This window comes from Calonectris borealis, chromosome 25 (genome assembly GCF_964195595.1).
Source record: "Calonectris borealis chromosome 25, bCalBor7.hap1.2, whole genome shotgun sequence".
NCBI classification, from domain to species: domain Eukaryota; kingdom Metazoa; phylum Chordata; class Aves; order Procellariiformes; family Procellariidae; genus Calonectris; species Calonectris borealis.
Genome location: NC_134336.1, coordinates 2866022 through 2892616, shown reverse-complemented (window position 1 = coordinate 2892616; position 26595 = coordinate 2866022). Strand labels below are relative to the sequence as shown.

Below are 26595 nucleotides of genomic sequence, written 5' to 3'. Positions count from 1 at the left end.
CTCCCTATCCCTGACAGCGCTGCGCTGGGAGCAGGAGGGACCCCGGGGTAGTGCCAGCCGGGGCTGGCAACGCTGCCCTCGCTAGAGGGGTTTGCTTTTGGCTTTTTCCCTTCCTCCATTAACACCAAACCCTTTATAAAAGAAGTTGCCGCTTTAACTGAACACTTTTTGCAAGTGGTGCCAGGGAATATGTGGGATGACCTGGGGAAGCTGTGGGATGACCCAGGGATAATTTCGGGGGCTGCTTCTCCTTCCCAGGGTAGCAGCAGGACACGGGGAGAACCCGATGTGCACCCTGAGGCTGCGACACACCCCAGGGCCTGGCAGCGCTCCCCACCACCCCTTGCCTGGGGCACCCATGGTGTTGGCGAGCACGATGGGAAGGGGGCTGCGCGGCTGCCCCTGGGAAATGGTCCCTGCCAGCGTGGATGCTGCGCCCGGTGCTATGGCTGTGGTGCCCCCCCAGCTGCCGCAGCCCCCCCCCGGCACAGCGGGGCTTCCTGCCCATGTCTCCGCAGAGCAGCTGGCAGGTACCTGCGGCTTCATGTTTGATCGCAAAAGCCAAGACAATAGCGTTGTGGTTGCTCTGCTCTGAGCTGTCTCCAAAAACACAGGGCTGACAGCCTGGCCGGGGCACAACGTGTCCCCTCGGCTTCAGCCACTGTCACTGCAGCTCTTGGGGCGCCGCGGTCTGGGCTGATTTGATGGTGACGGCCAAAGCGGGGGCTGCGGGGTGCAGGATGAGTCCCACAACCTGAGTAGGGTCCGATGGGGTCAGGGGCGGCTGGTGCACAGCACCGCCAGCCTGCCCACGCTGAGCACCGGAGAGGGGACAGCACAGGGGACCGGGGGGCTCAGCTAGCCGGGACTGCCCGGGCAGCGGGTGACGAACCCCTGCCCATCGCTGGCCCCTCGCAGCACATCCCCCAGCCCACAGGACCCCGCTGGCCAAGGGGCTCAGCATCCCCTTGCCCAGCCGGTCCCTGGGGATTGGTGGCCGAGGGCACCCAGAGCAGGGACCTTTTATGCCGGGGATGGCAGGAAGCCATCGGGGTTTGTCACTAACTTTTGCGGTTGTGCGCGAGCTGCGAACCAGCTTCTCTAGAGTTTGCTCATGAGGCAGGAAACCAGGGCAGGCGGCGAGCAAGAGCGAGCGGCGGCAGCGGGGAGCGCGCGCCCGCGTGCGGGGGGCTCGGCTCCGCTCCCCAGAGGGTCGCCGCCCTCCTGCCGGGGATGGAGAGGAGGTGAGCGGGGACGGCACTTTCGCTCTTGCTGCCATGGGAGTCTGAGAGCGGCTGGTCCTCGCCTCGCTGCCAACAGGTAACGGGGACCTCGGGGCGAGAGGGTTTGCACCCTCTTTGGGAGCTGGGGACCACCCGGGTGGCTGCAGAGGGTGGGGGGTCCCATTGCACTCTCCGAGGTTGCCCCTCGGAAGGATGGAAATGGGGGTTCGGACTCATCGCTGCGGGGGGACGTGAGCGCTGGTGCCCGGGCGAGGGATGGGGGGAGCAGGGCTGTGCTCCCCATTCCTCTGTGGCCTCCCAGTTGGGGTGAAAGCCGATGCCCTCTGCCCGCCTGGGGGGCCTGCCGGGGGGGGAGCACCGGTCCCCTCACAGGGCTCTCCCCGAGCCCCCATTTCCAGGGCAAAGCGGGAGTTTTGTCCCCAGCGCCAGGCTCTTGCCTGCCCGGCCGTGGGCGAGAGCAGCTTAGGGACAGGCAGCGGTTTAGTGCCAGTCCATTGGTGTCCGCTGCCCAGTTTGGGGGGTTCAGACGCTGCGATACGCTGGGTTTCGGTACTGTCTCAGTGCAAACACCTCCCCGCTGTGATGGCAGCTTCGGGGCCGTGGTCCTTCCCGCCTCTGCAAGGCTACGCCAGTGTGGGGTTGACCGTCCAGCTGGGTCACAGCTGGCTCGGGGACACCCGGGGCACCCCGGTGAGCCTTGAGGAGCATCAGGGACGGGGTCAGCCCAGCCTTCAGCCCTCCTCACGCCCGCCCACGCTGGTGCACAAACCAACCGGACCCGGCCAAAGAAGCGTGTGCGGAAGGGCCAGCACAGGGCAGCTCCTCCGGAAAGAGCCGGGGGGTCCAGACGCTCCCGAGCAAAGCCGCGGAGAGGCACATACATGGCCGTGCAAGGACACGCGTGCACACCCATGCACGCAGGCAGACACCTCCCCGGGGACACAGCGAGGCGTGGGGCAGGGGTGCCTACACATCCCTCCCAGGCAGCCTTCGTACGAGAAATTCGGTTGCACAGATGCAGTCACAAAACCCGACTTCAAACACCCCGTTTCACCGGCATGGCCCTCGCACCACGCAGGTGAAACGGCTGCTCGGTGGAAATTACGCTGTGGCTTGAGTTCATAAGAAAAAAAAAAAGGCACAATAGCAGCACCTCCCTCCCCACCCTGGCTTCGTGCAGGAAGGAAAAAACATCTCCTGGCACCGCTCGCCTTTGGTAAAGGTGTTTGAAGGGGGGCGGGCAGGTCTGGGAGAGCGGGGGCTTCTCCTCTGCGGTGCCAGGGTTGTGCTCGGGGCTGGGCACGGGCTTTGCTGCTGCCTGGGCATGGCCGGGGCCTTGCCTGCTCCTCCTGCCTGCGTCGGGGCACCGCGGCCGAGCCCATTTTTGGGTGCCAAAGTGTGTTCCCAAATAAGGGTCGTTGGAAGCTGAAGGCACCAGGGTGGTTTTTAGCATTTAAGTCCCCAGAGCAGCATTGCACGGCATGGCGGGGGCTCGCTCGTCTGCCCTCTCCTCGCCAAAATCGCCCGTCGCCTGCTCCCGCCGTGGCACTGGGCACCCCAGGGTGGCACTGTGGGGACAGCCCCCATGTCCCTGCTGTGGATCCCGAAACAGCCGCGCCGACCTCGTCCCCGAGGGAGGGGGCTCCTGGTCTGCAAAACCAGCCCTGGCAGCGTGGGCTGGAGGTTTCGGTTTCTGGCTGGCAGCAGGCGCTGATGGCTGGGGCTGGTGGCATCCTGGGGACCCCGCACCCTCCCTGGGGACCCCCTGCGAGGCTTTTCCCTGTTGTCCCCAGTTGCCCATGGGGGTACCCACTCAAACGAAGCCCCCGCTGCTGTGCAGCGTGGAGAGAGGTGGATTTAAGTGGGTGCTTGTGAAAACACAGCGGTGCAATGGCTCGCGGGTAGGAAACCAAGGAGAAAATGGTGCTGGCAGTGCCAGCGGCCAGTATCTCCCAGCAAAGCGGCTCCCGGGGCTCAGCCAGCCTGCCGGGGACCCGGCTCATTGCAGGGCACGGCGGGGACGGGGACCCTCGCAGCTGCAACGCCTCGCTGCCAGATAAGAGCTCCCACTTGGCATTTGCAAAAGCGGCCGCTGATTTTGGCTGCCGGGGGCAGACACCTGGGCTGGCTGTCGGCGGCGTGGGGCTCCCAGCCCTGCCGTTGGCACCCGATGCCTGCGGAAACCACACCGGGGCCCCCAAAGAGCCCCCAAAGCTGCTGGGCAGAGCCTGGAAAGAGGATTTGGGGGCCACGTCTTGGTGGAGATAAATCCCGGTTGTGTAGGCGTGGGGGATTCTACGGAAGAGCTTTTTCCAGGGCCGTGGGCCACTGTTTCCACATGACGCACTGCCGGGGCTCCCGGCTCTGTGCCGCGCTCGGCTTTCATGGGAAGGTGAGAGCTGCCCGGGCGGTTTGCAGAGCCCACACAACACTCGTGGCATCGCTGCCAGGCTGCCCCGGTGCCCACGCCGCGGTGGCAGTGCAGCTCTGTGCCGGCTTGGGGTCAGCGTGGCCAGGGCTGATGCAAACATCAGGTTGATGGGGATGCAAGCAGGAGGTTGGGAGATTCTTGGTGTTTCAGGGGGAGCTGCTGAGGACGAGGGGCCCCCGAGCAGGGATGGGGGTTTAAAGGACATCCCTGATGCGGGAGAAACAGGAGCACAGCGATGGGGCCAAATGCACGGGGGGAGGCTAAGAAGAGCCCCGGGGGGGCAGAAGGAAATCGGAGGTGATGCAGCGTGGGTGGGTGAGCGCTCGCATCTGCCTCTGGCCCCAGGGAGCCGCTTTTAGGGCCGGGGAGGTGCCTGGTCCAGCCAAACCTCGTAAAACACAGGTTCAGAGCCGTGCAAGGACGTGTTAATGGCTAAAGGGATATTCATGATTAGATTGTTACCTAGGTGGAGAGCGTAGGGATCAGCCCAAGGGCTGCAAGGGGGGAAGGAGACAACGCCAGGCTGTGCCGGCAGCTCGGGGAGCCTCAGGCTGGGGACTAATTGCCTTCAGTGTTTTTAATTAACAAAGCCAGAACAAAATTAGGAGGAAATATGGCTGGCGACAGAGAGTCAGGGGATGCCCTCAGTTCAGCAGAGGACCCGGGGGGTGTGTGGGATGGGCCATGCGACGTGGGCAGCCAGACGGACAGACGCGGGGATGGGGACGCGCTGGAGCAGGAGGAGAGGCAAAGCTGGGGCCGGGGGTGCGAAGGTTCCCTCACCGCCTCTCGCCCCCCTGCAGCCACCATGGGCTGCTGCTGCAGCTCGGACTACGACGAGGACTGGATCGAGAACATCGACATTTGTGAGCACTGCAATTACCCCATCGAGCCCGACAGCAAGCGCCAGGTGAGGAGGGGGCGAGCGGAACCCCCTGTCCCGGTGGCCAAACACCTCCGGAGGTGGCCATGGGATGGCCAAATCCTGGGAAGGCGAGGGCTCACGGGGCTCCTCATCCCCTCACAGAGGCTGATCCGTAACGGCTCTGAGGTGCAAGACCCCCTGGTGTCCTACGAGGCCACGTCTCCGCCGTGCTCCCCCCTGCAAGGTAAGGTCTGGCCGCGGCGGGGGGCGGCTGTGGACACCCCCCAAGTTGGCCGCCGCCACCCTGCCCCTCCGCTTGTCCTCCCAGATAAGCTGGTGGTGGCCCTGTACAACTACGAGCCCAAGCACGACGGGGACCTGGGGCTGCAGAAGGGCGAGAAGCTCCGCGTCCTGGAAGAGTGAGCGAGCGCCGACAGCGTCCCAGCACCCGTGCCGGCGCGACCCCGCGGCTCCCCGGATGGCGTCCCGGTGCTGCCGGGGGGGGTCCGTGCGGGGTCCTGGCAGCCGGGGGGGTCTCACCTCGCTGTGTCCTTGCAGGAGCGGGGAGTGGTGGAAGGCGCAGTCGCTCACCACTGGCCAAGAGGGTTTGATCCCCTACAACTTCGTGGCCATGGTGAACAGCCTGGAGCCCGAGCCGTGAGTAGGGGTTGAGTAGGAGCCGTGCCCCGGCAGGAGCTGTGGCGGCAACGGGGAAGGTGCCAGGAGCATCCCCTGAAGCACTGGTGGGGGAAGGTGGCTGAGCCCCCCCAGCCCTAACCCTGCCCCGTGTCCCCAGGTGGTTCTTCAAAAGCATCAGCCGCAAGGATGCGGAGCGGCAGCTCCTGGCGTCGGGCAACACGCACGGCTCCTTCCTCATCCGGGAGAGCGAGACCTCCAAAGGTACCGTGCCGTGGGTCCCGCCGGCATCTCCTGCCGCGGGCACTGGGAAAGGTGCTGGGAAGCACAGGAGGAATGTTGGGGTCCCACACCCACACGGAACCCCGTCTTCCCAGGCTCCTACTCACTGTCGGTGAGGGACTTCGACCAGAACCAGGGCGAGACAGTGAAGCACTACAAGATCCGCAACATGGACAACGGGGGGTACTACATCTCCCCCCGTGTCACCTTCAGCAGCCTGCACGAGCTGGTGGAGTATTACACACGTATGTGCTGTCCAGGGGCTGGTCCTGCCTGCAGGCAGGGGATGGGACGGGACGGGACGGGACGGGACGGGACGGGACGGGATGAGCAGGACACGCGGCTACCCGTGCCCCAGCAACATCATTACCTTGTGCTGGGTGCCCCGTGCCCTCTGCCTGTTTTGATGCTGGCTCTGCCTCCCCCTGCGCCGCAGGCAGCTCCGACGGGCTGTGCACCCGCCTCGGCAAGCCCTGCCGGACCCAGAAGCCGCAGAAGCCGTGGTGGCAGGACGAGTGGGAGGTGCCGCGGGAGTCCCTGAAGCTGGTGGAGAAGCTGGGAGCAGGGCAGTTCGGAGAAGTCTGGATGGGTGAGTCAGGGTGCAACCGGGGTGCTTCCTCCCAGATGAGGAGGTGTGGGCAGCGTCAGCCGGGTCCCGCAGCGTCCTCGGCCCGGGGTCTCACATGGAGCAACCAGCAGAGCTCCACGCATGGGACCTCAGCTTTTTACAAGGCCCCTGGAAGAAGGGAGAAAACCCAGGGGCAGCTCTGGTTTACCCAGAACAGCCCCAGCTTCCCCCCTCGCCCATCCCTGGCCACCCGGACCCCTGCACTGCTGCCAGGACGAGTGTGCTGGCGCAGGTGTGCATGCACGGGGGCTGCACCGTGTCCTTGTCGAGCCAGGCTCCGCTTGCCGTGAGAGCAGCTGCCGGCTTTGGCGTGGGGCCCAGGAGCACCGTGCGCGGCCCCGCATGGGACACGGCCCTTGTGGCTGTCGCTGCGATGCTGGGAGCAACTGGGGACTTGGAGGCAGCGCGGGGCCTCGAGCGTGCTGCGACCCAGCCACAAAAGCACCTCCTGCTCCCCGGGTGCCGCAGTGGGGAAGGCATTGGAGTTGCTCCGCTCCCCTCCATCCTGCCCCACAGCCCCGGAGCGGGGTCCCTGCCTTTGCTACGGGTGCTGGCTGTCCCCCAAAGTCCCCTCTGGATACCCAGCAGGAGCCAGGCTTCGGCATTGCTGCCCGGCTCCCCCAGCCACCCCTCCTGTTCAAAGCCCGGCAACCAACAGCTTCCTTTCCTCCTCGTGGCTGAAAGCCACACGTAAAAATATCTGCCTGGCTGGTTAAAATGCGGTTACAGATTTTTGCCCAGGAGGTCGCCAGCACAGAGCTGTGATTGTCCCCAGAGGTCCTCTGGCCCTGCTGCAGCAGTCCTCTGGGGTGGGAGGGTCCCTCACCAGCCTTCGCTGCCTCTGGGCTTGGTCTTCAGCCAACCTTTGCAATCTCCAACATCTCTCGCTTGTGCAGTCTCGGGTTGGGATGCTCTACATCCACAGAGTAGCCCCCACGCTTGCCTCCTTGGCCGGCACCGCTATTGCCACGCGTCCCCCGGCCATGCCCGGTGATGGGGTCCCTCTGCCCCATCTCTCTGCAGGCTTCTACAACGGCCACACCAAGGTGGCCATCAAAAACCTGAAGCAGGGCAGCATGTCACCCAGCGCCTTCCTGGCGGAGGCCAACCTCATGAAGAACCTGCAGCACCCGCGGCTGGTGCGGCTCTACGCCGTGGTGACGAAGGAGCCCATCTACATCATCACGGAGTACATGGAGAAGGGTGAGGGCACCCGGGCGCTGCCCACCGTGGGTGAGGGTGGCTGGGGGCTGTGAAGAGCTGTGGTGCCTTCAGCTCTTGGCTGTTCCCGTCCAGTGGTCGGTGCTGGCTTTGGTTTATTGAGCTGCTTTTGGCATCCTTTGCCTCCCCGCGCTCTGCTTTTGCATCACAGCTCTGCCACCAGCTGGGAGCTCCGGGGTCAGCCCTGGGAAGGGGAAAAGGACCTTGCAGGCAGGGTGGTCTCCTGCCCATCCACTCCTGCCTGCCTTTCCGGGGGCTGCGAGCTGCCCAGCCCCACATTCGGTGTTGCGCTGGGGGACGGTGCCCCGGTGAACCCACCGCTGCAACCCCCAGCCCCACCAGGCACCATGGGGAGGGGAGGCAGGCGCCTGCCTGCCGCTGAGACCTGCTGCCTTCGTTGCAGGCAGCCTCGTGGACTTCCTCAAGACCTCGGAAGGAGTCAAGCTCAGCATCAACAAACTGCTGGACATGGCCGCGCAGGTGAGGGGGGACGGAGCCGCGGGGCTGCTGGCGGGGAGGGCTGTGCCGGGGCTGGGGCTGCCCTGCTCGGGCTGGCACCTGTTAATTGCAATTACTCCGAACCGCAGATCGCCGAAGGCATGGCCTTCATCGAGGCCAAGAACTACATCCACCGCGACCTGCGGGCTGCCAACATCCTCGTGTCGGACACCCTGTGCTGCAAAATCGCCGACTTCGGGCTGGCCCGCCTCATCGAGGACAACGAGTACACGGCTCGCGAGGGTGCGTCCCCCACCGCCTCGGCCCCACACGTGCCCCCTCCAAGCCCCACTCTTGGGGTGCACACAGCTCGGGGCTGCGGGAGGAGGAAACCCCCACCCACCCCGGCCTCTTCCGGGGCTCCCCGCGGTGCCCCAGGAGCAGGCAGCCCCTGGAGAGGGGAGCAGGCGGGGGGTGCAGGGGTCCTTCTCCCCCCTCCATCTCTCTCCCCCCAGCTGGAGAGGGGCTGCCGGACCCCCACGTACCCACTCCACCCTGCTTTTGGTGGGGTGACAGCCCTATCTGGTGGCTACTGCAGGAACAGGTGTGCTGGCCCACTGCAGGGTGCCAGCCCGCGCCGGGGGCTCTGTAGCCAGCCAAGCAGCGGGGGACCGGGGGGGCCGGCTGCCACCAAACCCAGCTCGTCCCCAGGCACACAGAGGCTGGCTCGGGGTTGTCACAAGGGTTAAACAGAGAGGGATGTTTCCAGCTCAGCCGCAACGTTTTATTTTCTCCCCTCCTGCTGTTTTTCAGGGGCTAAATTCCCCATTAAGTGGACGGCGCCGGAGGCTATTAATTACGGAACGTTCACGATCAAGTCCGATGTCTGGTCGTTCGGCATCCTGCTCACGGAGATCGTCACCTACGGCCGGATCCCGTATCCAGGTCAGGATTTCCCGGCAGCTGCGCAGCAGAAAGGCTCGCACACGCATGCAAGCGCACACCCACGAGTGTGTGCGTGCACTCCCGCACGCACGCACGCCCTGAGCCGCCCCATCTGGCTCCCTTCCCTTCCAGCCCGCGATGGTTTCGACCGCTTCCCCATGCACATGGCCAGCCACGGCCCAAAAGCCGCCGGGGGTTTCAGAGGCAGTAGAGGGGGAAGGGAAGCTTTCCCATGGGATTTGCAAATGTAGGGTGCTGCTTGCTATATGGGGGTGCCCCAAATTCAGTGCCGTACACGTTGTCCTCGCAGGGATGACCAACCCCGAGGTGATACAGAACCTGGAGCGCGGTTACCGCATGCCGCAGCCGGACAACTGCCCGCAGGAGCTGTACGAACTGATGATGCAGTGCTGGAAGGAGAGACCCGAGGAACGTCCCACCTTCGAGTACATGAAGAGCGTGCTGGAGGACTTCTTCACCGCCACCGAGGGCCAGTACCAGCAGCAGCCATGAGGACCTGAGCAGCAGCTGGGGCACCCTCGTGTTGGGGTGTCCCGGGGCGCTCCCCCTTGCATCAGGTCCCCACAGACTCCATACACATCGCCCTGGGGCATTGGCAAACACTGCCTGGACCTCGGCAGTAAAGATTTGAAGCGCTTCAAATCTCTGGAGCAGCGGATTTCACCTCCCCCAGAAGGCGATGGACAGCCAAAGGCGACAAGTGACTCCAAAGAGTAGAGGGCTGGCGCGTGGGGGGCTCTGGTGGAGCCCTGCAGGGCCTGGCGGGTGCCCACCATGCTGTCCCTTGCTCACCCGGGTGCAAACCCAGCCTCCAGCCCCACACGGGCCTGCTCAGGGGCCCTGCCAGCCCCCTCACCCCCCTCTGGCAGGGCCTCGCAGCCTCCTTCACCCCCAGTGTCGGCAGGTACCCCCCGCAAGCAATGGCCGCCCCAGCCCTTGGCCGTGGGATGCTCTTTCTCCCCCCGTGGTCTTTGCAGGATCTGTCCAGTAACCGCCATCGCATTTTGGGGCAATAAAGGCCTTTGCACCGGTGGTGGCTGCGGGGCCTCGCTGCGGCCCGGGGAGGCCAGGCCGCCATGGGGCAAGCGGGGTGATGCCCTCGGGGGATGGACCCCACTCACACCCAACCCCACCCCGGGGTGCTGCTGGGGGCCCGAGGCTCCTCTCACGCGGATCCTGGTTGTGTGGGACCCCTACGGCCCCGCTCTCACCGACCCCGGGCAGGACAAGCCCGGGCCAGGGCCTGGGCGCTGGTGGAGGCCTCTACCGTGTGTGTCCCCCCCGCCCCGGGATGGTTCAACCCCACCTGGCGTTTCCCCCCCCCCCCCAACCCCCCGAATGGTTCCGCCCCGCCCACCTGGACCCTCTCCCCGTTTGCCCCCCCGCGCCCCAGCGATGGTGCAGCCCGCGCGGCCCCGCCCCCGCGGCAGTGGTACAGCCCAGGCACCCCGCCGCTCCGCCTAGCCTGCTAGCTCCCCCGCGCCCGCTCTCTCCCGCCGCTGCGATTTTCTAGTGGCCGACGCGCGGGAGGGGGCGGAGCGTCCCTCCCCGATAGGCCGGGGGCCGCGCGGTGGGCGGGGCAGGTGGGGCGGCGGGGCCCGGGCCCCGGGGCGGGCCGGGGCGGGTTGGGTTGCACGGCGCGGCGGTAGGGTCTGTCGCTGTGGGGAGGCAGGAAAATGGCGCTGACGCAGGGGACCAAGCGGAAAGTCTGCTACTACTACGACGGTGAGGGGCTGCGGGGCACCGACGGGGGCGGCCACGGGGATCGCCGGGCCGGGGGCGGGGGGGGGGTCCCGGGGCGGGGGGCGCGGGGGGGGCCTGAGGGGGCACCAGGGGCGGGGGTTGAGGAGGGCAATGGGAGGCGCTGGGGGGGTAATGGGGGCTGCACTGGGGGGGGTAATGGGGGTCACTGGGGATGGGGGGGTGAGAGGTTGGCTGGGGGAGGGTAATGGGGGGGTCATTGGAGGACATGGGGGGTGGGGGCTGCTCTGAGGGGGGGGCTCAGGGTAGTGGGGGGGTCACTGGGAAATGTGGTGGGGCTGGGGGCTGCCCTGAGAGTAGTGGGAGGGGTAATGGGGGTCACTGGAGGACCTGAGGGGTGGGGGGGGCTGCACTGGGGGCTAGAGCGCCAGATACTGGGGGCACTGAGGGACAGGGGAGGGCTGGGGGCTGCACTGGGGGGGGCACGGAGCAATAGGGGCATGGGGGTTGGAGCATGGATGGGGGCAGGATTATGTGGGGGCTGCAGTGGGGTTGGGGGGAACGGGGGACACTAGAGGGCATAGGAAGGATATGGGGGAGCATGGCAGGGACATGGGGGAGTACTGGAGGGAAGAAAGGGAAGAATGGGGGGAAAGATAGAGGAGTAGTACTGGGGGGAGCTGGGGGGTAGAATAGGATGGGGAGGTATGGAGATCTAGGGACTCTGGAAGTGGGGAAAGCTGTGAAGGGTCTAGGATGGGGAGAGGGGCATGAGGCCAAGAGAGGCTTTGGGAGCCATGCTGAGATGCTGAAGAACGTTTCTGGGAGAATGGGGAGCACTCGGGGAGATGCTGGAGGGTAGGATGGGTTGCGGGGAGATGAAGCCTCCTTGAGCCACTTTAAGAAGAAGAGGCACTCCTGAAGCTCCTGTTTGGGTCAGCGGCGTTGCTGTCAAGCAAGGGACAAACCTGAAGGCGTTGGAAGCCAGACCGACTGCGTGGTTGTTTGTAGGGAGTTCCTGTGTCTAGGAGCATTGTTTAGTTCTGGCTCTTGGCTGGATTGTAGACTGGCTGTTTTCTTTTTTTTCTATTACGAAGCTGGGGAAGCACTGCTTTGGGGCTATACAATCATCCCATTGGGGTAGGGAAGTAACGGGGTGTTAGAGCTGGCCAAATCCCAAGCTGCGTATCTTGCGTGGCTTCCCTGCTTCTACGCCGTGGTCTGTGGGAGAAATCGCAGTCGCATTGCCTCTGCGCTTCACAGTCGCCGCCCCTTTGGTGGGACGACTTGGTGCCTCAGTGATGGGCGAGCTCATTTTTAATAGAGTTTGTGATCACTCTCTGTGAAAGGTATTGTGCAATTCTCTGTGTCATCGTGGGTTTTAGTCTGTGAAATCAAATAAAAACTTTTTCTCACTACTTTTTCCTGGTAAGTGGATGTGCTCAGTGTTCAAGCAGTAAAGTGGGCTGTTTTAAACTGCTGTATGTCTTAGGCATATAGTGAGGGCTTTTATTTCTCTAGAAAAGTAAATCTAAGCAGTAGGTTTGCAACTTGTAATGACAGTCCTGCGGGGTCTCTGACTCAGATGGTGTCTTCAGGAGGGCAGGGCGAGGAGGAGTCTGGATAGAGCTCGGGGTGCAGCGAAACTGAGCCCATGCAACTGATCTCTGTGCAACACCCGTCATATCAAAATATACAAGGGGGTGCTGGAACCTGGGCCCTAAAATGCCAAGTTTAAACTTAAAGTGCTTGCAGGAAGTGCCAGAATGCCATACATGCGCATGCAACCTGGCTGTTGGAAAAAAATGGTCTTTATGTCCAAACTTATCCCTGCCCTTGGACTATAACGTGTTCGCAAAGAACCTTGTCAGTTTTTGAACAAGTTATAATCTTTAAAGGCACACAGTGATGTCTTAAATATGAAATAACCAGTCATTTTATTTGAAAATGCTAAGCAGAGATGCTTAACCTTTATTGCACAGTAACTACATGAAGTTAACATTATACACTCTTGTCTATAGCTGCCCCTCACTAATTTACTCTGTGGTGAGGTTTTAGTGGCTTGTTTCCCCCGTTCTTTTACGAGCGGCTGGCAAACATCCACAGCGTGTCCTAGGGTGAAAGTGTGCTTTTATTGTCGGGGAAGGCATAATCTGCAGTTGTGGGAGGCCAGTTTGTTAGGATCTTTTATTTTCCATGCAGGGAGGTTAGAGCCGTGCAATCTAGTGCGATAATTCCCCGAAGGGAGGTCCCTGGGCGCTGTTTCGGATGGTGTGCGGGTCTCTTCCTTAAGCCATAAATTTCAGATGGCGGGAGGGCATCCTGTGCTGGAGAAGGAACCCTGTGCTGCAGGGAAGCGTCTAGGTGGGGTGGAGAGGATGGGGAAAAGGTAATCGGGTATTGTAAGGGTCCTCCATGGAAATCCTGAGAGGTGCTGAGGGTGTGTGTGAGGGTTTGAACTTGAACAGTAACTTCTCCTTTATTAGCTCCCCGTGTAGGGACTTGCTTAACCCTAGCAGACAGGAAGAGGTATCTGTGAAGTTCACAGACTCTTAATCTGCACTGACGTCCCCAAGCAGACAAGCTCGTCTGCTGCTCTGTAGGACTCGTGGTGGGATGTGTTTAGCAGAGTGAACGTGAACAGGCTCTGGAAGTCTGGGTTTGCCTAGGGCATTTTGCTGACAGCCTGAGGTGAAGATGATGATGATTTTTCAAAGCTTCCTGTAGTTTTGTGCTTGTATTTTTCTAGATGGGGTCTTGAGCATCTCTTATTGAGTTCCCCAAAGCTTGATTTAAATGGATTTTACTGTAGGGATACTGTCCCAGTAAAATACCTTCGTGCAAAGAACACCCCATTTCACTGTCGCGCCACGAACAGGTAAACTCCAGCAGCAGAATTGTTTGGGTGTGGGATTTGCACCGTTTGCATCTACTTTGACTGGAAATAGGGCCATGTCCACAGGAGGAGGAACTAGAGCTGTGTTCCGTGAGGAACTAGCAGTTTCTCCTCAATGTAAAGATTGGTGATGAAATATTAATACTCCTCACTGAGTCACCAGCCAGACCGGATTGGGTCTCCAGCTTCCTAAACTGATCGGGAGTTGTACAACTACATGAACAACTTAGTCTGGTTTCCCAAGAAAATGAGGCTTGTGCGATATTGCTGCTGCGTGTGGCTGTCTGCACGTTTCCTGCTCTTGGCAACTTTTGAATCTGTGCCTCTGACATCCAAATCAGGCAGGAGGCAGAAATCTGAAAGTTAAATTGCTGTAAGTTTCATGAAAATAAGTACCCTGGGAGAGGAGGGGGAAAAAACCAGTTAGCGATGCCTACTGTGGGAGAGTGCAGCGTGAGCTCAGCTTTTGCTAGGTAGGAGAAAATCCGCATGGGGAGATGACCCGTGGGATATATTTGCAGGAAGCTAACTTCATTAACACTGGTGCCCATAAGATAGCTCGTCAGGTGCATCTGCGTGGGTGTGCAGTTGGTAGGGACTGGGATTCTTCTGAAGGATTTCAAGCAATAAAAAAGGGTGAAAATGGAGCTGTAAAACTACAGGTGAGCTGGTGTTTGCTTATCGGCAGAATTAGCTGCTTTGTTTCTCATTTCTGTTAGGTAAATAGTAAGAAATTGAGGCAAAGAGGCTACGTGCTCCGTCTGATGAGTCATTGTCTGAGCCAGGATTAAACTTGCATGCCTCTTGGCGTGCGGGTTTCTGCTCAGAGTGCGGTTGCATTTCTCAGTGAAACCTGCGAGCTCTGTGAATGTGAGATATCATAGTGGATCTGAACCGCCTGGAGAAGACATTGGAGAGCTGTCGTTTGCTGAGTGAAGATGGGCAAATGTGGTGCCCAGAGCTCCTCCTGCCCAAGAAAGCTGGAGCTCCCTCCTCCTAACTTCCTTAAGAGTGATGCTAGTTGCTCAGACTCTACCTGGATTGCCTTCCGCAGAACTGGCATTAAAAAATTCCTTGTCTGGCCATATTCCAATTTCCAAATGTCTGTCTTATTTGAGTCTAGGATAAACTTTTCTGAATCCATGGAGATACCTGTGCAAGCAAGGCAGGAGTGAACAGATGCACTGCTAAGGGACAGATAAAATGACAGATGACCTGAGGGCTCTTGTGGCTCAGCTGTGATTCTGTTTGAAGGAATTCATAGTTTTCCCTGCTGTAACAAAATCCTTTCTGCTCCCAGGTGATGTTGGAAACTACTATTATGGCCAAGGACATCCTATGAAACCCCACAGGATCCGGATGACCCACAACCTGCTGCTGAACTATGGCCTCTACAGGAAGATGGAGATATATGTAAGTGTAGGGCTGGTCATGAAGAGAAATATACATGAAAGATCTTAGTTTATGTGTCAGGTTTTAATTTTGATGCTTCAGACTTGTAAGTTCTCTGTTGATGAGCCAAAGAGGAAAGGAAAATAAAAATAAACAGTTGTGCTGATGTATTTCTGCTTTCTTCTGATTGCTTGTAGTGAGATGTCCTTTGCTTCAGATAAGCTTTGGAGACTGGAAAATTGCTTTTCTCCCTGTAACTTAAATATTTTTCTTTGTCTAGATATGTAATACATTCCAGTCTCTGGTAATGGCATTCTTGCCTTTGAAAATAAGTTTCTCTTGTTTAATGCTGCTGTTTTGAGTTTTCTGCTGTTCCTGGGAGTAAATCTGAGATTGGAAATGGGAGTTAGGGAGAGAGATGTGTTTCAAAACAAGCCTTGCTCTTTTTTTGTCCTTGCAGCGCCCTCACAAGGCAAATGCAGAAGAAATGACCAAGTACCACAGCGATGACTACATAAAATTTCTGAGATCTATTCGCCCAGATAACATGTCTGAGTACAGCAAGCAGATGCAAAGATGTAAGCTATGCGTGTAGTGCTGTAGTTCCTGCCAATGTTAAAATTTATGGTTCTGGGAATCCTAGGCCAGCTTTAGAGGTTTGTGCTAAAAAGAGTAGGAAGAACCACGGGAAATTGTCTTTCTCCTGATTTTGTTTTTTATTTTTCTGATAAATCAAGCATTTTAAAAACGGGTCCTTCTCTCAAGCCAATATGCCAAAAGAGCTGAGGAAAACCCTTTGAGCTCGCTGTCCTTTTTTGGTCTCGTGTTTTGATGGAAACTCTTTAAATTGCATTCCTGGCTCAGAGATGACTGAACTACTTCCTTTATGAGATGCATGTATTTTGTGTTATTGTTTATCTTTAACCAGAGGTACTGAGGTGGGAAAGGGTTGTGTAATTTAAAACAAAGAAACAAACAAAAAAACCCCTTATCAATTGTGTCCAAAATCTGCAGTAACTCTGAAGGATTTTCAGGACAATGGCAGTTTGGAAGTGGGGGAGCGTTGAGATGCACAATGATACCTGTCCACTTTGTGTTAGAATGGTTTATTTTGTGAGCTAATCGCTTGTTCTAACCTCTCCAGTCCATGGAAGGGCTCTTTAATGGTGATTTTAATGTTACAGAAACCTTTTTTTGGTCTCTCTGCAACTCTGAGCTAGTGTTTGCCGCAGTCATTGCCAAAGAACTAGATTTCTAGCAAGTATAGACAAGCAGGGGGGAAGGCTCAACTTTCATTTAAACAGTATTTTGGTTTTGCACACTACAGTCCTCAAGAGCAGAAAAAATTTGTTAGCCCATGGGGTTCATTTATGTGGTGTAAGTATAATCTCCAATTTAGAAAAAATATGTGTCTCGAGTCTGAAGTAGAGGCACTTGGAAATCTGGTATGAGCTGAAGGGGACAGATTAAGGCACAAGCATGTAAGAGGAATGGGTAATATGGTTCATGAGTAATATACATTGAAAGACTTCCTACAGTAAATTATATGCCTTAATATACCAGATGACATATACCAAAGTACATATTTACACAAACTGAACTGTTTACCCCTGAAGCAGATACGGCTCATAAACGCCTACTCTGCTCTCTCTGGTAGTCAACGTTTTCTGTACTGTACTTCCACAGAACTATTTTTACCTGAAGGAGGCAAAATATGAAAATTAATCTTAAACATGCAGAGGACAGAGCTTTTCTTCAACAAGACCTGCAGAACAGTAGCCTCTGCATAGCTAGAGAACTAGCACAGGAGGCTCAGAACACAGATTAGGGATATAGGAGACAAGGTCACCGCTCCCAAGTACCGTGGCAGGTCTCTGTAGCCTGCCTGGTGCTTCAGCTTTCCCTTGGAGGGAAGGATAGCTGCTATGATTTAAAGGTTCCACCTTTAGTGCTGGGGTCTCTCTGATTGCGCTCTGCCAGGTACGAAGCTCCTCATGCACCCAAGGAAGAAGGAGCATCTGTGCCTCTCATCTTCCACCAGAGCTTTATGCCTATAGTCAAGTGATTAACCCTGTTATTAATATCCCTCCTTAGTAGTCCTGGCTGCTTTGAATCTCCTGGTGGGAAAAAGCCCAGTTGGCTTCTGTTTACACACAGCTGCTGCCTTTGCCAGGTGTAGCAGAGGGATGCCCTCAAATACTGTCAGTGCTGCCCACAAAGTTCTGAGGGGCAGTAAAGGTAATGAGCAGTCTCTAATTTCATTCTGCTGATGCCATGTTGCCTGCCTGAGGACTTGGGAAGACTAGCTGTAACCTAAAGGGCAAGAAGTTTAATTTGTTGTAATGGGAAACATGCAGAAATTGATGACTTAAATTCTGCTCACTTAACAGGGAAAGCTTCCAACCACCTCTCTGAGTTGATTATTCAAACTCTGCCAGTTGCCATGCCCTGCTGAAACAATTGGAAAGCGGGAACAATTGCTTCCTTCTGGGTCTCCTGATGGGTATTGTCCTTTTCAGAGATTCCTGTCCCGAACTGGGACCATTCAAACTCCTTTATCACACAGTCTTTGTGGAGACTGTGCACTGACGAGTTTCTAATGCTGCAAGAACTGTGCTGTTTGTGCCTTTCTCATTAAGCACAGAAGAAAACATTCTACAGATGTTGTTACAAAAATACAGATTTTTTTTGTGTGTTTGTAAAAGCAAATCTTGCAAAATCTAGATTTGATACAAGTCTGTTGTTACTGTTTTTATTTTTAATCGTGAAACTATTTACAGTAGAAATTTATCCCGGCCAAAACTACAGTACTGCTGAGAACTTAAAAACTGACTGTCCAATGTGAAGTAAAAGGAATGTACAAAGTGTAACAGAACAGATGTGGATGTAAACTTCTCGCCCAGTACACACCACTATCTACCATCTCCCCACTTTCTCCTGTTTGCTTTCTCAGCTCCTCGTCAGCAGTACAGCAGGAAACAGGAGCAAAAACTTTCCCACTTGCTGGGGGGTTGTGTAATGGAGCTCGATGTCAGCTCCGTAGTCAGAAGCAGCACTATTCCCCCCCGAAGGCATGGTGCCCGGGCAGCGGATCTGCAGCATGGTCCTTGTGGGGTAGCAGGGGGTGCTGGCCCCCACTTTGCACAGCCTGCATCTGCCCCTGGGGACCAGCATGTGCTGCCGGAGCAGAGCAGAATACTGTAAATGTGCTGCCTCAACGAGCGCCGCTTGAGTTGCTGCTGAGGACGTGTATCGGTATTACACAGCTCTTACTGATAGCATCTCCTCTCCGCCCACTCATTTTCCAACGTGATTGACTGGTTTCTGGATCCCTCCTAGCGCACCCTGGTAGATGGCGTGCCGCTCTCACCAGAGCTCCTGGGACCTGCTTTCCCGTTTTTTTACAAATCAGGAGCATCTTCCCTACAGCAACAACCTTTTTGCCTCATCAGGCAATCCTCAGGTTGATTACATTAACGTTTTATTATTTGTGTGTGGTATTTTGTTGTTTAAAACGTTTGATTGCTTATCTGGTTAGCTTTTTAAATCAGAGTGGGGGTATAAGCTTTGCCATTTGTTTGTGGTTTTGTCTTACTAACTCTTTTGTATTCTTTTCAAGTTAATGTTGGGGAAGACTGCCCTGTGTTTGATGGGCTGTTTGAGTTTTGTCAGCTCTCTGCTGGAGGCTCAGTTGGTAAGCTCACAAGTTGTATGTTCTTTTCTTTTTCTCTTAAGCAGATATACGTAATGTAGTTCTGTCTAGGAAATGAATTGTTGTAGGTGATGGTGGGGAAGCCCTGTGAACCTATTTCTGATTTCCTTAATAATTAGATCCAGATTTCTTCCCGTGTGAGAGTTCAAGCCTTGCATATTGACAGATCCCTCTACATTTGTTAAGCATATCTTCACTAGTCTGAGTTACTTCACTGAATATGTGAAGGACTCTGTAAGTGGTATAACAACATTGCCAGCGATAGAGTTAAAACAAAACCGCAGCAGCAACAGGCGTTTAATAAAAAAATCAACGTGAGATTTACAGAAAAAAAAGTTGTAAAAACCTTGCTCTGGGCAGGCATAATCTGGAAAGGAAAGAAAAGGGTTACTTTATCTGTTGTTTTTGACAGAAAGCCACTTACAGGGGGCAAAATACAACCTGAAAGATTTCAGTAAGCTCCCTGCAAGTGGAACGTTTAAAATGCTTTCACTATTTTCAAATACTTTGTTGCAGAAATACTCGGTATTGCGGAACTGTGTTACTGTGCATAGGCGTTAAAGCTTTGTGGCTGCTGCTCCCACAATGACATCTAGAAGTCTTTATTTCCTGTAACGCAGTTCAGCAGTACGTACAAGTACTGACTGCAGCATTTTTTGAAGTAGCTATGCTCTCTGGTCCCACGGCTGTAGATTTCACAGAATATATCATTTGTTTTGATCCTGGGAGACTTGCAAAATTTGCGGAAACTTTATGAAGGGGCTGGGGGAAGAGAACTTCCTTTGCCTACATGCATATTCAGTGAATGACCTAAATATATGTTGGATAAAACCTTTCATTAAAATCTTTTGTTCAGGGCACTGAGAAATCTAGACTGTCTTCAACTGTGACCCCAGCTAGAATGCTATGGACTTGTTTGTGCAGATTTCATGCTCTGAGGCAAAAGTAGGAAGCGATCAAAAGTGTGTGCAGGCAAAGCAGAGGCTGCATTTCTCTTCCCTTGCCTTTTGTTAGTTTGTTGAGTCATCCAGTCTTAAACCCTTGGGCTCGTGCTTTGTAAAGTACCTAAACGCACACATAAGCAGTGACGTGATCGTAAGGGACCAGTACTTTACCCCTCAGTCTCTGTCATGGAGCCTTTGCTCTCGTGCTAACATTTTGTAATTCTTCTCCCAACAGCCAGTGCTGTGAAGCTGAACAAGCAACAGACAGATATTGCTGTGAATTGGGCGGGAGGCCTTCACCACGCTAAGAAGTCAGAGGCTTCTGGCTTCTGTTATGTCAATGATATCGTCTTAGCTATCTTGGAGCTCCTAAAGTACGGGCAGTACTATTTACCCTTCTTGTTTCTCCGTTCTGCTGCATTTCCTCTGAGTCCTTAGCGCTTTCTTCCCAGTCTTCTTTTTGTTTCTTTTTTTTAAGCTGTGTTTTCCTGGGAGGGCTTAATCAGCTATCTTTTGGGATGCGGTATGCTCCCTCCTGAAGGGGTATGTCTAACAGTGGCACTGTGCAGGAGGCAGAAGGCTTGGAGCGTTGTGCTGTTGCTCTTAGGCCCTTCTCTCTACCATCCCCCCTGGAAAAGGGGGCACAGCTGTAATATGTGACAGCTTTTGGCTCTAGGCAAACCTCAGTGGGAGGCTTGGACATAAAAATGCAGTCTATTGGCTGAATCTGAATAAACTGAGTTGAGTCTGCCTTCAAAGATCAGTTGCAGCAGCAAAAGCCACTTTATTTTCCTCTGTGGTTCTGTTCCACTGCTGACCAAGGCACATGTCCGCTCTCTGCAGCTCTGTTGCTTCTAGACTCCAGAGAGAGAGCTGCCTGGTAGCTGTGCAGCCTGGGGATTAGCACCAAGTTCCTTGCTCCCCTCCCATTTGAAGGTAGTTTCTGCTCTGAAGAAATGCAGTATTTTGACTCCTTTCTGATCCTAGGTATCACCAGAGAGTGCTGTATATCGACATTGATATTCACCATGGAGATGGCGTGGAGGAAGCCTTTTATACCACAGACCGTGTCATGACCGTGTCCTTTCATAAGTACGGAGAATACTTCCCAGGAACAGGGGACCTACGGGTGAGAATGAAGGCTTAGCAGAAAATTACCCTGAAATTTGGTCTCTTCCACCTGTTTGCTGTCATACTAATTTAACTAAAATCAGTGCTCCCCTGGGTTTTCCTGCTCTCAAAGTGGCATCCTTTTTCTGAGGGCAAAGGTGTATGTGTGAGGCAGCTGGCTCAGCTCCTGGAGTGGGTGCTTTGTTCCTGTATAGTAATAAAACCAAGGCTTTGATACCAGTCTCTAAGCAGCCTTCTGGTGGGATTATGCTCAGAAAAGTGACTCTGAAGATGGCGTGTTGGTCATCTGTAGCTACTTGGAAACTAAGCTTGGTCACACAAGCTTTTGGGTGAAAGTTTATGCGGGAGTACTCCTGTGTGTGTTGGTTTATCTTGTTGGCATTTCCTCCTGTGAGTCAGTTCTGCATGTTAACGAATCGTGGTGTTAACTGTGGCACTCTTTCAGGGTAGATACAGGTGTGGTTCACTTTGTGACTTCTGACATTGCCAGAAGGCTGTTCTCAGGGGTGAAGTGTTCTTTACCTTTTTTTATGTGCTTTTTAGTGGAATTGCATTTTTCTGATCTAAATTCTCTTGTCTTCCACTTGGGGGTTGTATTTTTTCAGCCCTGCCCAGAGTTTGGCGCTGGTGATGTGCACTTGCGTGCAGCTGCAGCATTCTTGCCTGGTGCAGCCGCTCTGCAGCATAAATGAAATAATTATTTTCTTATAAAACACTTGAGTATGAGAGAGATAATGGAACTGGAAAAATATAGATATTCTTTTAAAGTAAAAATAGATTCTTCCAGTTACTAGACTGCACAGTCAGCCCAAACTGGTATTTTGGGCTGTGCATCTCTGCAGTGTGCAGGTTTGGAACCAGGATTTTGGCTGCCAGTTTTATTGCTGTGTAAGAGAGCAGCTTTTGCCAGTGAAACGAGAGCCTGTGTGCTCACAGCAACATGAAAGTGGTGACAGATTTTTCTTCTCTGAGCACTGAGGGCCAAATGCACCCCCTTATGCCAAATAAGCTGCTGTTGGAGTCAACTGACTCTTGCCGCCTTCTGCCGGGACAGTATTTGTCTGTGAAAGCCTAGGCTTACATTTGGATTACACTGATGGAATCCCAGATTTCCCTTCCTAATTTGAGGCACAATTTGTGTGTTGCGTTTGGTTCTCTGGTGACTTGTGGTCTCTCCTGTCTTTCACTCTAATAGGACATTGGTGCAGGCAAAGGCAAGTACTACGCTGTCAACTATCCCCTCCGGGACGGAATTGATGATGAGTCCTACGAAGCAATATTCAAGCCAGTAAGTGAAGACATCTTTGCTGAGTGATTCTTTGTGGATCATACTTTGTCATTGGGTGGCTCATGGAGCCATTCTTCGGGGAGATTGATTCAGTCCTCTGTGATAAGATTCTTCAGGGGCTGTATTCCTCCCTAACAATTGCAGCCTGTCATCAGCAAGCTTCTCTTTGTAAGAGCCTCAGTGTTACCAATACAGAGGAGTCAGCAGCTGTGGGAACACTAGGGATATCTTCATGTCACTTGCTGACATGGACATTACTGTGTTGCTGCGACCCTGTCCCGTGGAGAGTGTGTAACAACGGGTTTCTTGTTTAGGTGATATCTAAAGTGATGGAGACGTTCCAGCCTAGCGCAGTTGTCTTGCAGTGTGGGTCAGATTCTCTGTCGGGGGACAGGCTGGGTTGTTTTAATCTGACCATCAAAGGTAAGAGTACCATACAGTGCCTGTGTTGAACTGGCATAACTGATATAATTAGATTTCATTGAAAAGTTTGTTCTTCTTACGCCATGAGGCTATGACCTTTTCCCCCGATGCTTTTGCTGCAGGTCATGCCAAGTGTGTGGAGTTTGTAAAAAGTTTTAATTTGCCTATGCTGATGCTGGGAGGAGGTGGCTATACGATCCGCAACGTGGCTAGATGCTGGACCTATGAGACTGCTGTGGCTTTGGACACTGAAATTCCCAATGGTAATTCTCCCCAGGAGCCTTTGAAGCAAGACTAAGGGACAATGACGCTCTAGTAACAGAGCTCAGGGGAATGATGTTGCTGTGGGAGAGGTAGCAACTCTAAGATGTTTCATTAGCTTTTGATTATTACTGTGGAAGAGCTTCCCTGATTTGCAGTAGCTGTTCTTGTTTGCATTCAAGTCCTGTAGCTCTCCCCTCCAGCAAAAGGTACCCAGCAGCCTTGCTGTCTTACTGAAATGTGATGACCTTCCAGTGAAAACTTCTGTGCGTGCTGATAGTGTTTAACTGCCAAGTAAGCTTTGCACTGTTGCTAAGTTGTCTGTTTTGATCTGAATTTGGGCTATGAGAGCTTCAGCTCCTACACGTAGCTAAATGCAGTTGTGCTTTTATGTAGCACTGAAGTACAATGTGTTTGTGGTATTTCGTTACTGGTCCAGTGGTAATTTGGTGTTTATTCCTTTTCAACTTGCCTGCAGAACTTCCATATAATGACTATTTTGAGTACTTTGGACCAGACTTTAAGCTCCACATCAGTCCCTCGAACATGACTAACCAGAATACCAATGAGTATCTGGAGAAGATCAAGTAAGTGTTTGTTCCTCTTCGCGAGACTGGCACCTTCTACTGGGGGCTTCACAGCCGTGGGTGGCATCTTGCTGACGGAGGTGCTCCTTTCCTGGCTGGCTCTAGGCAACGTCTCTTTGAGAATCTGCGCATGCTGCCTCATGCCCCTGGCGTCCAGATGCAGCCAATTCCTGAGGATGCTGTTCAGGAAGACAGTGGAGATGAAGAGGAGGAAGATCCTGAGAAACGCATTTCGAGTATGTGCTTGTCTCTGGCACAGTTGCATTGCCCGGCTGGGAAGCGTGCTGTTCAGAGCCTGTGGGTGCCAAAGCTGAACAAGATCAGTTAGCTGGAGAAACATGCAGGCTCTAAACTGAGTTACCGTAGTAAAGAGAGGAGGATATATGACTTATCTAAGTCTCTATTCTGGTGTCCTTCGGTTTGAATCTGTTCCCACCGTTCTGATTGATTTTGTAAGATAAAGCAATGATGCTAAGCGCTGCAGGGCTGATAGATTTCTTTTCCCTTGGAGAAATGGCACTTTTACCAGATGATTTCCATAATGGGAGAACCTAGGCTTTAATGTGAGTATTTAAACAGTTCCTGTGACGTAGGTGCTATGACAGAATGCTTTCTGGGAGACTGTCAGGTTTGATCCCAGAAGTTGTCTTCCACAGTGAAAATGCTAGTTTATATCCAGATTGGCTGATGGCCTTTAGATCTGGCAGACAGATTTTCTCAGTGTGAGGTTGGTTAACCTGCTTATGCTGTCAAGTCTAGACATCACACTGTACCTAATCCAAGTCGTACGTGTGATCTTGGATCTTAGGCAGGAGCAGTTAGGAGTGATGAGTTAAAAGATACGGCGGGTAGAAAGATAAAGTGTTTTTATCATGGCCTCATTCTGACTTACGTAGCCTCTTAGTTCATTCCGGTGTGTAGATGTACTTGGAGAAGTTAGTGCTTGGTGTCTCCTGGCTTCTAAATCTGCTGAAATAACCTCTTGTCCTCTTCGCACTCAGTCCGCAATTCTGATAAGAGAATATCCTGTGATGAAGAATTCTCTGACTCTGAAGATGAAGGGGAAGGAGGGCGCAAAAATGTTGCCAACTTTAAGAAAGCTAAGCGTGTGAAAACAGAAGAGGAAAAGGAGGAAGAGGAGAAGAAAGGTAAGCATGAGAGCTAGGACTAGAAGCCCTCCCAGCTCTCTGGAACGCTGCCTGACCTGTACTTTCCTATTGCACTACTGTGTGTCTTTTTTTTTTTTTCCCCCTAGATGAGAAAGAAGAGGAAAAAGCAAAAGAGGAGAAAGCAGAACCCAAAGGGTGAGCCCTGTCTCCTGGCATGGCGATTAAATGGCTGTGCCTGTACTGTGGGATGTTGCACGACTTGAGGGGTTGGAGGAGAGATGTGGTAGTTTGGATGGCTTTGTCATGGGCTCTTAACACCTGATAAAGTGCTGTGAGAGCAGAGCCCCCAGTGAAAAGGGCTTAAAAATACTGTGCCTTCATTCAGTAACATGTTATAAGTTTTAGATGAAGACGGGCCGTATAAGCAGTATTTTTAAGGTTGCAGCTCTGGCTTGATATTAAAGCTTGGGCACAGTCAGAGTTGCTTGTTTAAACCAAATTCTTCACTGCTTGCTTCCACAGGGTGAAGGAAGAGACGAAATCCACCTAAGATGGCTGCAGCTGGACAGTACCTGTCAGTGCGTAGTTGTCATAGGTTAGCTTCTCTGGTTGCCTCCCATTCCACAGGATTTATATTTTATATATGTTTCTGTATATATTTCTATATAAATATATAAATGACTTGAGAACTGTAAATTATTCCTTGCTGCACTCCGCTGGGAGCAGATAGGGAGGATTCTGCGGAGTAGACAGACCTGCACTGCCCAGATTTGGTGACTGGGAAGTTTCACTCTTGCCTTCCACTGCCTCCTTAGTGTGTCTTTAAAAAAATCACTTCCTTTCTTTACTCTCTCCTCTGAAATAACCACCCTTCGAAAAGAATAATTTAAGTAGAAGTAGTATCTGCATTTCAGGTTAGGTGGAAAGATGGCCATGAAATTTCTTTTTTTTTTCTCTTTTTTTTCCTTCTTTTTTTTTTTTTTTTTTTTTTGGTGGGAGAATATGAGTTCCCAAGTGAAGCCTGTGAGAGACTGACTATTCCTTTGGTCTTCAGTTTGATTCCACCACGGCAAGTAACTGCAAGCTGGTGCCGCTTCTCAGGGTCAAATAGTGCAGTTCTTGAATAGAGTTGGCTACCTCCCTGCAGCAAACTTGTGGAAAGAGATGAAGCAGCTTAAAAGCAATCTGAAAAGCGCTTTAGTGAATTAGCCCAAGAGCCCTGCAGGTGCAGATCTGGAAAATGCAAAATGAAAATCACCCTAATGTGGTGGTTAACATTTTCCAAGATCTTGCAGATCCAGTTAGTGTGGCAGCATTACGCATCTCGAGTAAGAGAAGGGATGAAATTTTTATACCTTTTTTTCTATACCTATGCCCCTCTTTGGGGGAGGAAGTGAGTTACTGCCCGTTTGGCCGCCTGCTTTGCTTTTCCTGCTTGTTCTGCCCTCGGCTGCATGTGCTGTAATGTGCTTTCTGAGTCCTGATCTGCGTCCTAGGCTGAAACCACTGCAGAAATTCCCAACTTGTCTAAAGGCCAGACCAAACAGAGCCTGGCTGTGAAACCTCTTGTCGATGTGTGTCACTCACTGAAAAACTCTTCTCTGAAGCGAAGTACAAATGTTTTCAAATTGAACCTTTCCTCTCTCTTGCTCTCAAGGCCAGTAAATATGGAGAACCTTTTTATCAGACCTCTGAGCTGTTATCTTTATAAGGGAACAGCAGATGGGGCTCTGTACATTTTTGTAGCTACTCCGCTTCCTACTCCCACGCATTATCTCACACCCAAAAGTCTTTTGTGACCAGAACTGGCCTTTCTTTTGCATCTGGTTTTGTACAGCTGATCATTAGATGAGCTTTTGGTGAAATGCTTTGTAGAAGTTTTGCAGGCAGTTTTGACTCACTGCTCTCCTTTCTCAGGGGGATTCCTCTGTCCATAAAGAGGATCTGTACCTCCCACGGAGCGCTGCTGATGGTTTCAACTCTAATAATGCTGCTAACTTAACACAGGTTATTTTTTAAATGTTTTATTTTTTTAAATACTTCTTTTCCCTTTTCCACCGTGAGTTTTTTAGTCTCTTTGAATCTGAGTGACGTGTCACTCCCGCTCTTCAGTGTTTGTATGTGAAGCGAGAGAGATCAGTGTATCTTTGTGTCTGGGGGGGAAATATATTGTGGTTTTTTAAAGATGCTTTTATTTTGAATTTTGAGAATCTTTGTAATAAAACTGGTACATTTCTATGGTTGGTGTGAGTTTGTACTGCTTTCTGCTGAGAGGAAAAACTCAGAGTGGGAGTTCAGTTTGTTTTCAGAGCCATTGCTGGAAAATGGTGCAGTAGCTTGGTCATGATCATCATGTAACGTAGGTCCCAACAACAAAAATGACAGCTGTAATAAGGCTTTGGAAAGAAAGCTGAGATGAGGCACGATTACTTTCCCTCCG

At 53.5% G+C, this 26595-nt stretch overlaps 2 protein-coding genes across 4 annotated transcripts; both read left to right on the top strand.

The window, feature by feature from the left end:
• The first annotated feature begins 1131 nt into the window (after positions 1-1131).
• LCK (LCK proto-oncogene, Src family tyrosine kinase) lies at positions 1132-9944 on the top strand. Of its 2 annotated transcripts, XM_075173234.1 has the most exons (13): positions 1132-1320; positions 4479-4585; positions 4703-4784; positions 4869-4959; positions 5099-5197; positions 5337-5440; positions 5554-5703; positions 5895-6047; positions 7110-7289; positions 7711-7787; positions 7895-8048; positions 8559-8690; positions 9001-9943. In XM_075173234.1, the coding sequence occupies exons 2-13, from the start codon at positions 4484-4486 to the stop codon at positions 9201-9203; spliced, it is 1527 nt and encodes a 508-aa protein (XP_075029335.1). In that variant the 5' UTR covers positions 1132-1320; positions 4479-4483; the 3' UTR covers positions 9204-9943. The 2 variants fall into 2 exon arrangements, with proteins under 2 accessions (XP_075029335.1, XP_075029334.1); XM_075173233.1 differs by having other exon boundaries at positions 4703-4959; positions 9001-9944.
• Positions 9945-10306: 362 nt separating this feature from the next.
• On the top strand, positions 10307-26391 carry HDAC1 (histone deacetylase 1). 2 transcript variants are annotated; one of them, XM_075173228.1, is made up of 15 exons: positions 10324-10436; positions 14609-14721; positions 15161-15278; positions 18320-18394; positions 19592-19730; positions 20344-20485; positions 21683-21775; positions 22090-22198; positions 22321-22461; positions 22938-23046; positions 23152-23282; positions 24048-24194; positions 24302-24350; positions 24678-24750; positions 26073-26391. In XM_075173228.1, the coding sequence occupies exons 1-14, from the start codon at positions 10388-10390 to the stop codon at positions 24703-24705; spliced, it is 1443 nt and encodes a 480-aa protein (XP_075029329.1). In that variant the 5' UTR covers positions 10324-10387; the 3' UTR covers positions 24706-24750; positions 26073-26391. The 2 variants fall into 2 exon arrangements, with proteins under 2 accessions (XP_075029327.1, XP_075029329.1); XM_075173226.1 differs by having other exon boundaries at positions 10307-10436; positions 24678-26391.
• The last annotated feature ends 204 nt before the right edge of the window (positions 26392-26595 follow it).

Coding starts and splice junctions, on each gene's coding strand:
- LCK (XM_075173233.1), top strand. CDS start 4,484: ATGGGCTGCTGCTGCAGCTCGGACTACGACGAGGACTGGATCGAGAAC. Junction 5,198..5,336: donor AACAGCCTGGAGCCCGAGCC/GTGAGTAGGGGT, acceptor CCGTGTCCCCAG/GTGGTTCTTCAAAAGCATCA. Junction 5,441..5,553: donor GGAGAGCGAGACCTCCAAAG/GTACCGTGCCGT, acceptor CCGTCTTCCCAG/GCTCCTACTCACTGTCGGTG.
- HDAC1 (XM_075173226.1), top strand. CDS start 10,388: ATGGCGCTGACGCAGGGGACCAAGCGGAAAGTCTGCTACTACTACGAC. Junction 10,437..14,608: donor AGTCTGCTACTACTACGACG/GTGAGGGGCTGC, acceptor TTCTGCTCCCAG/GTGATGTTGGAAACTACTAT. Junction 24,195..24,301: donor GGAGGAAGAGGAGAAGAAAG/GTAAGCATGAGA, acceptor TTTTCCCCCTAG/ATGAGAAAGAAGAGGAAAAA.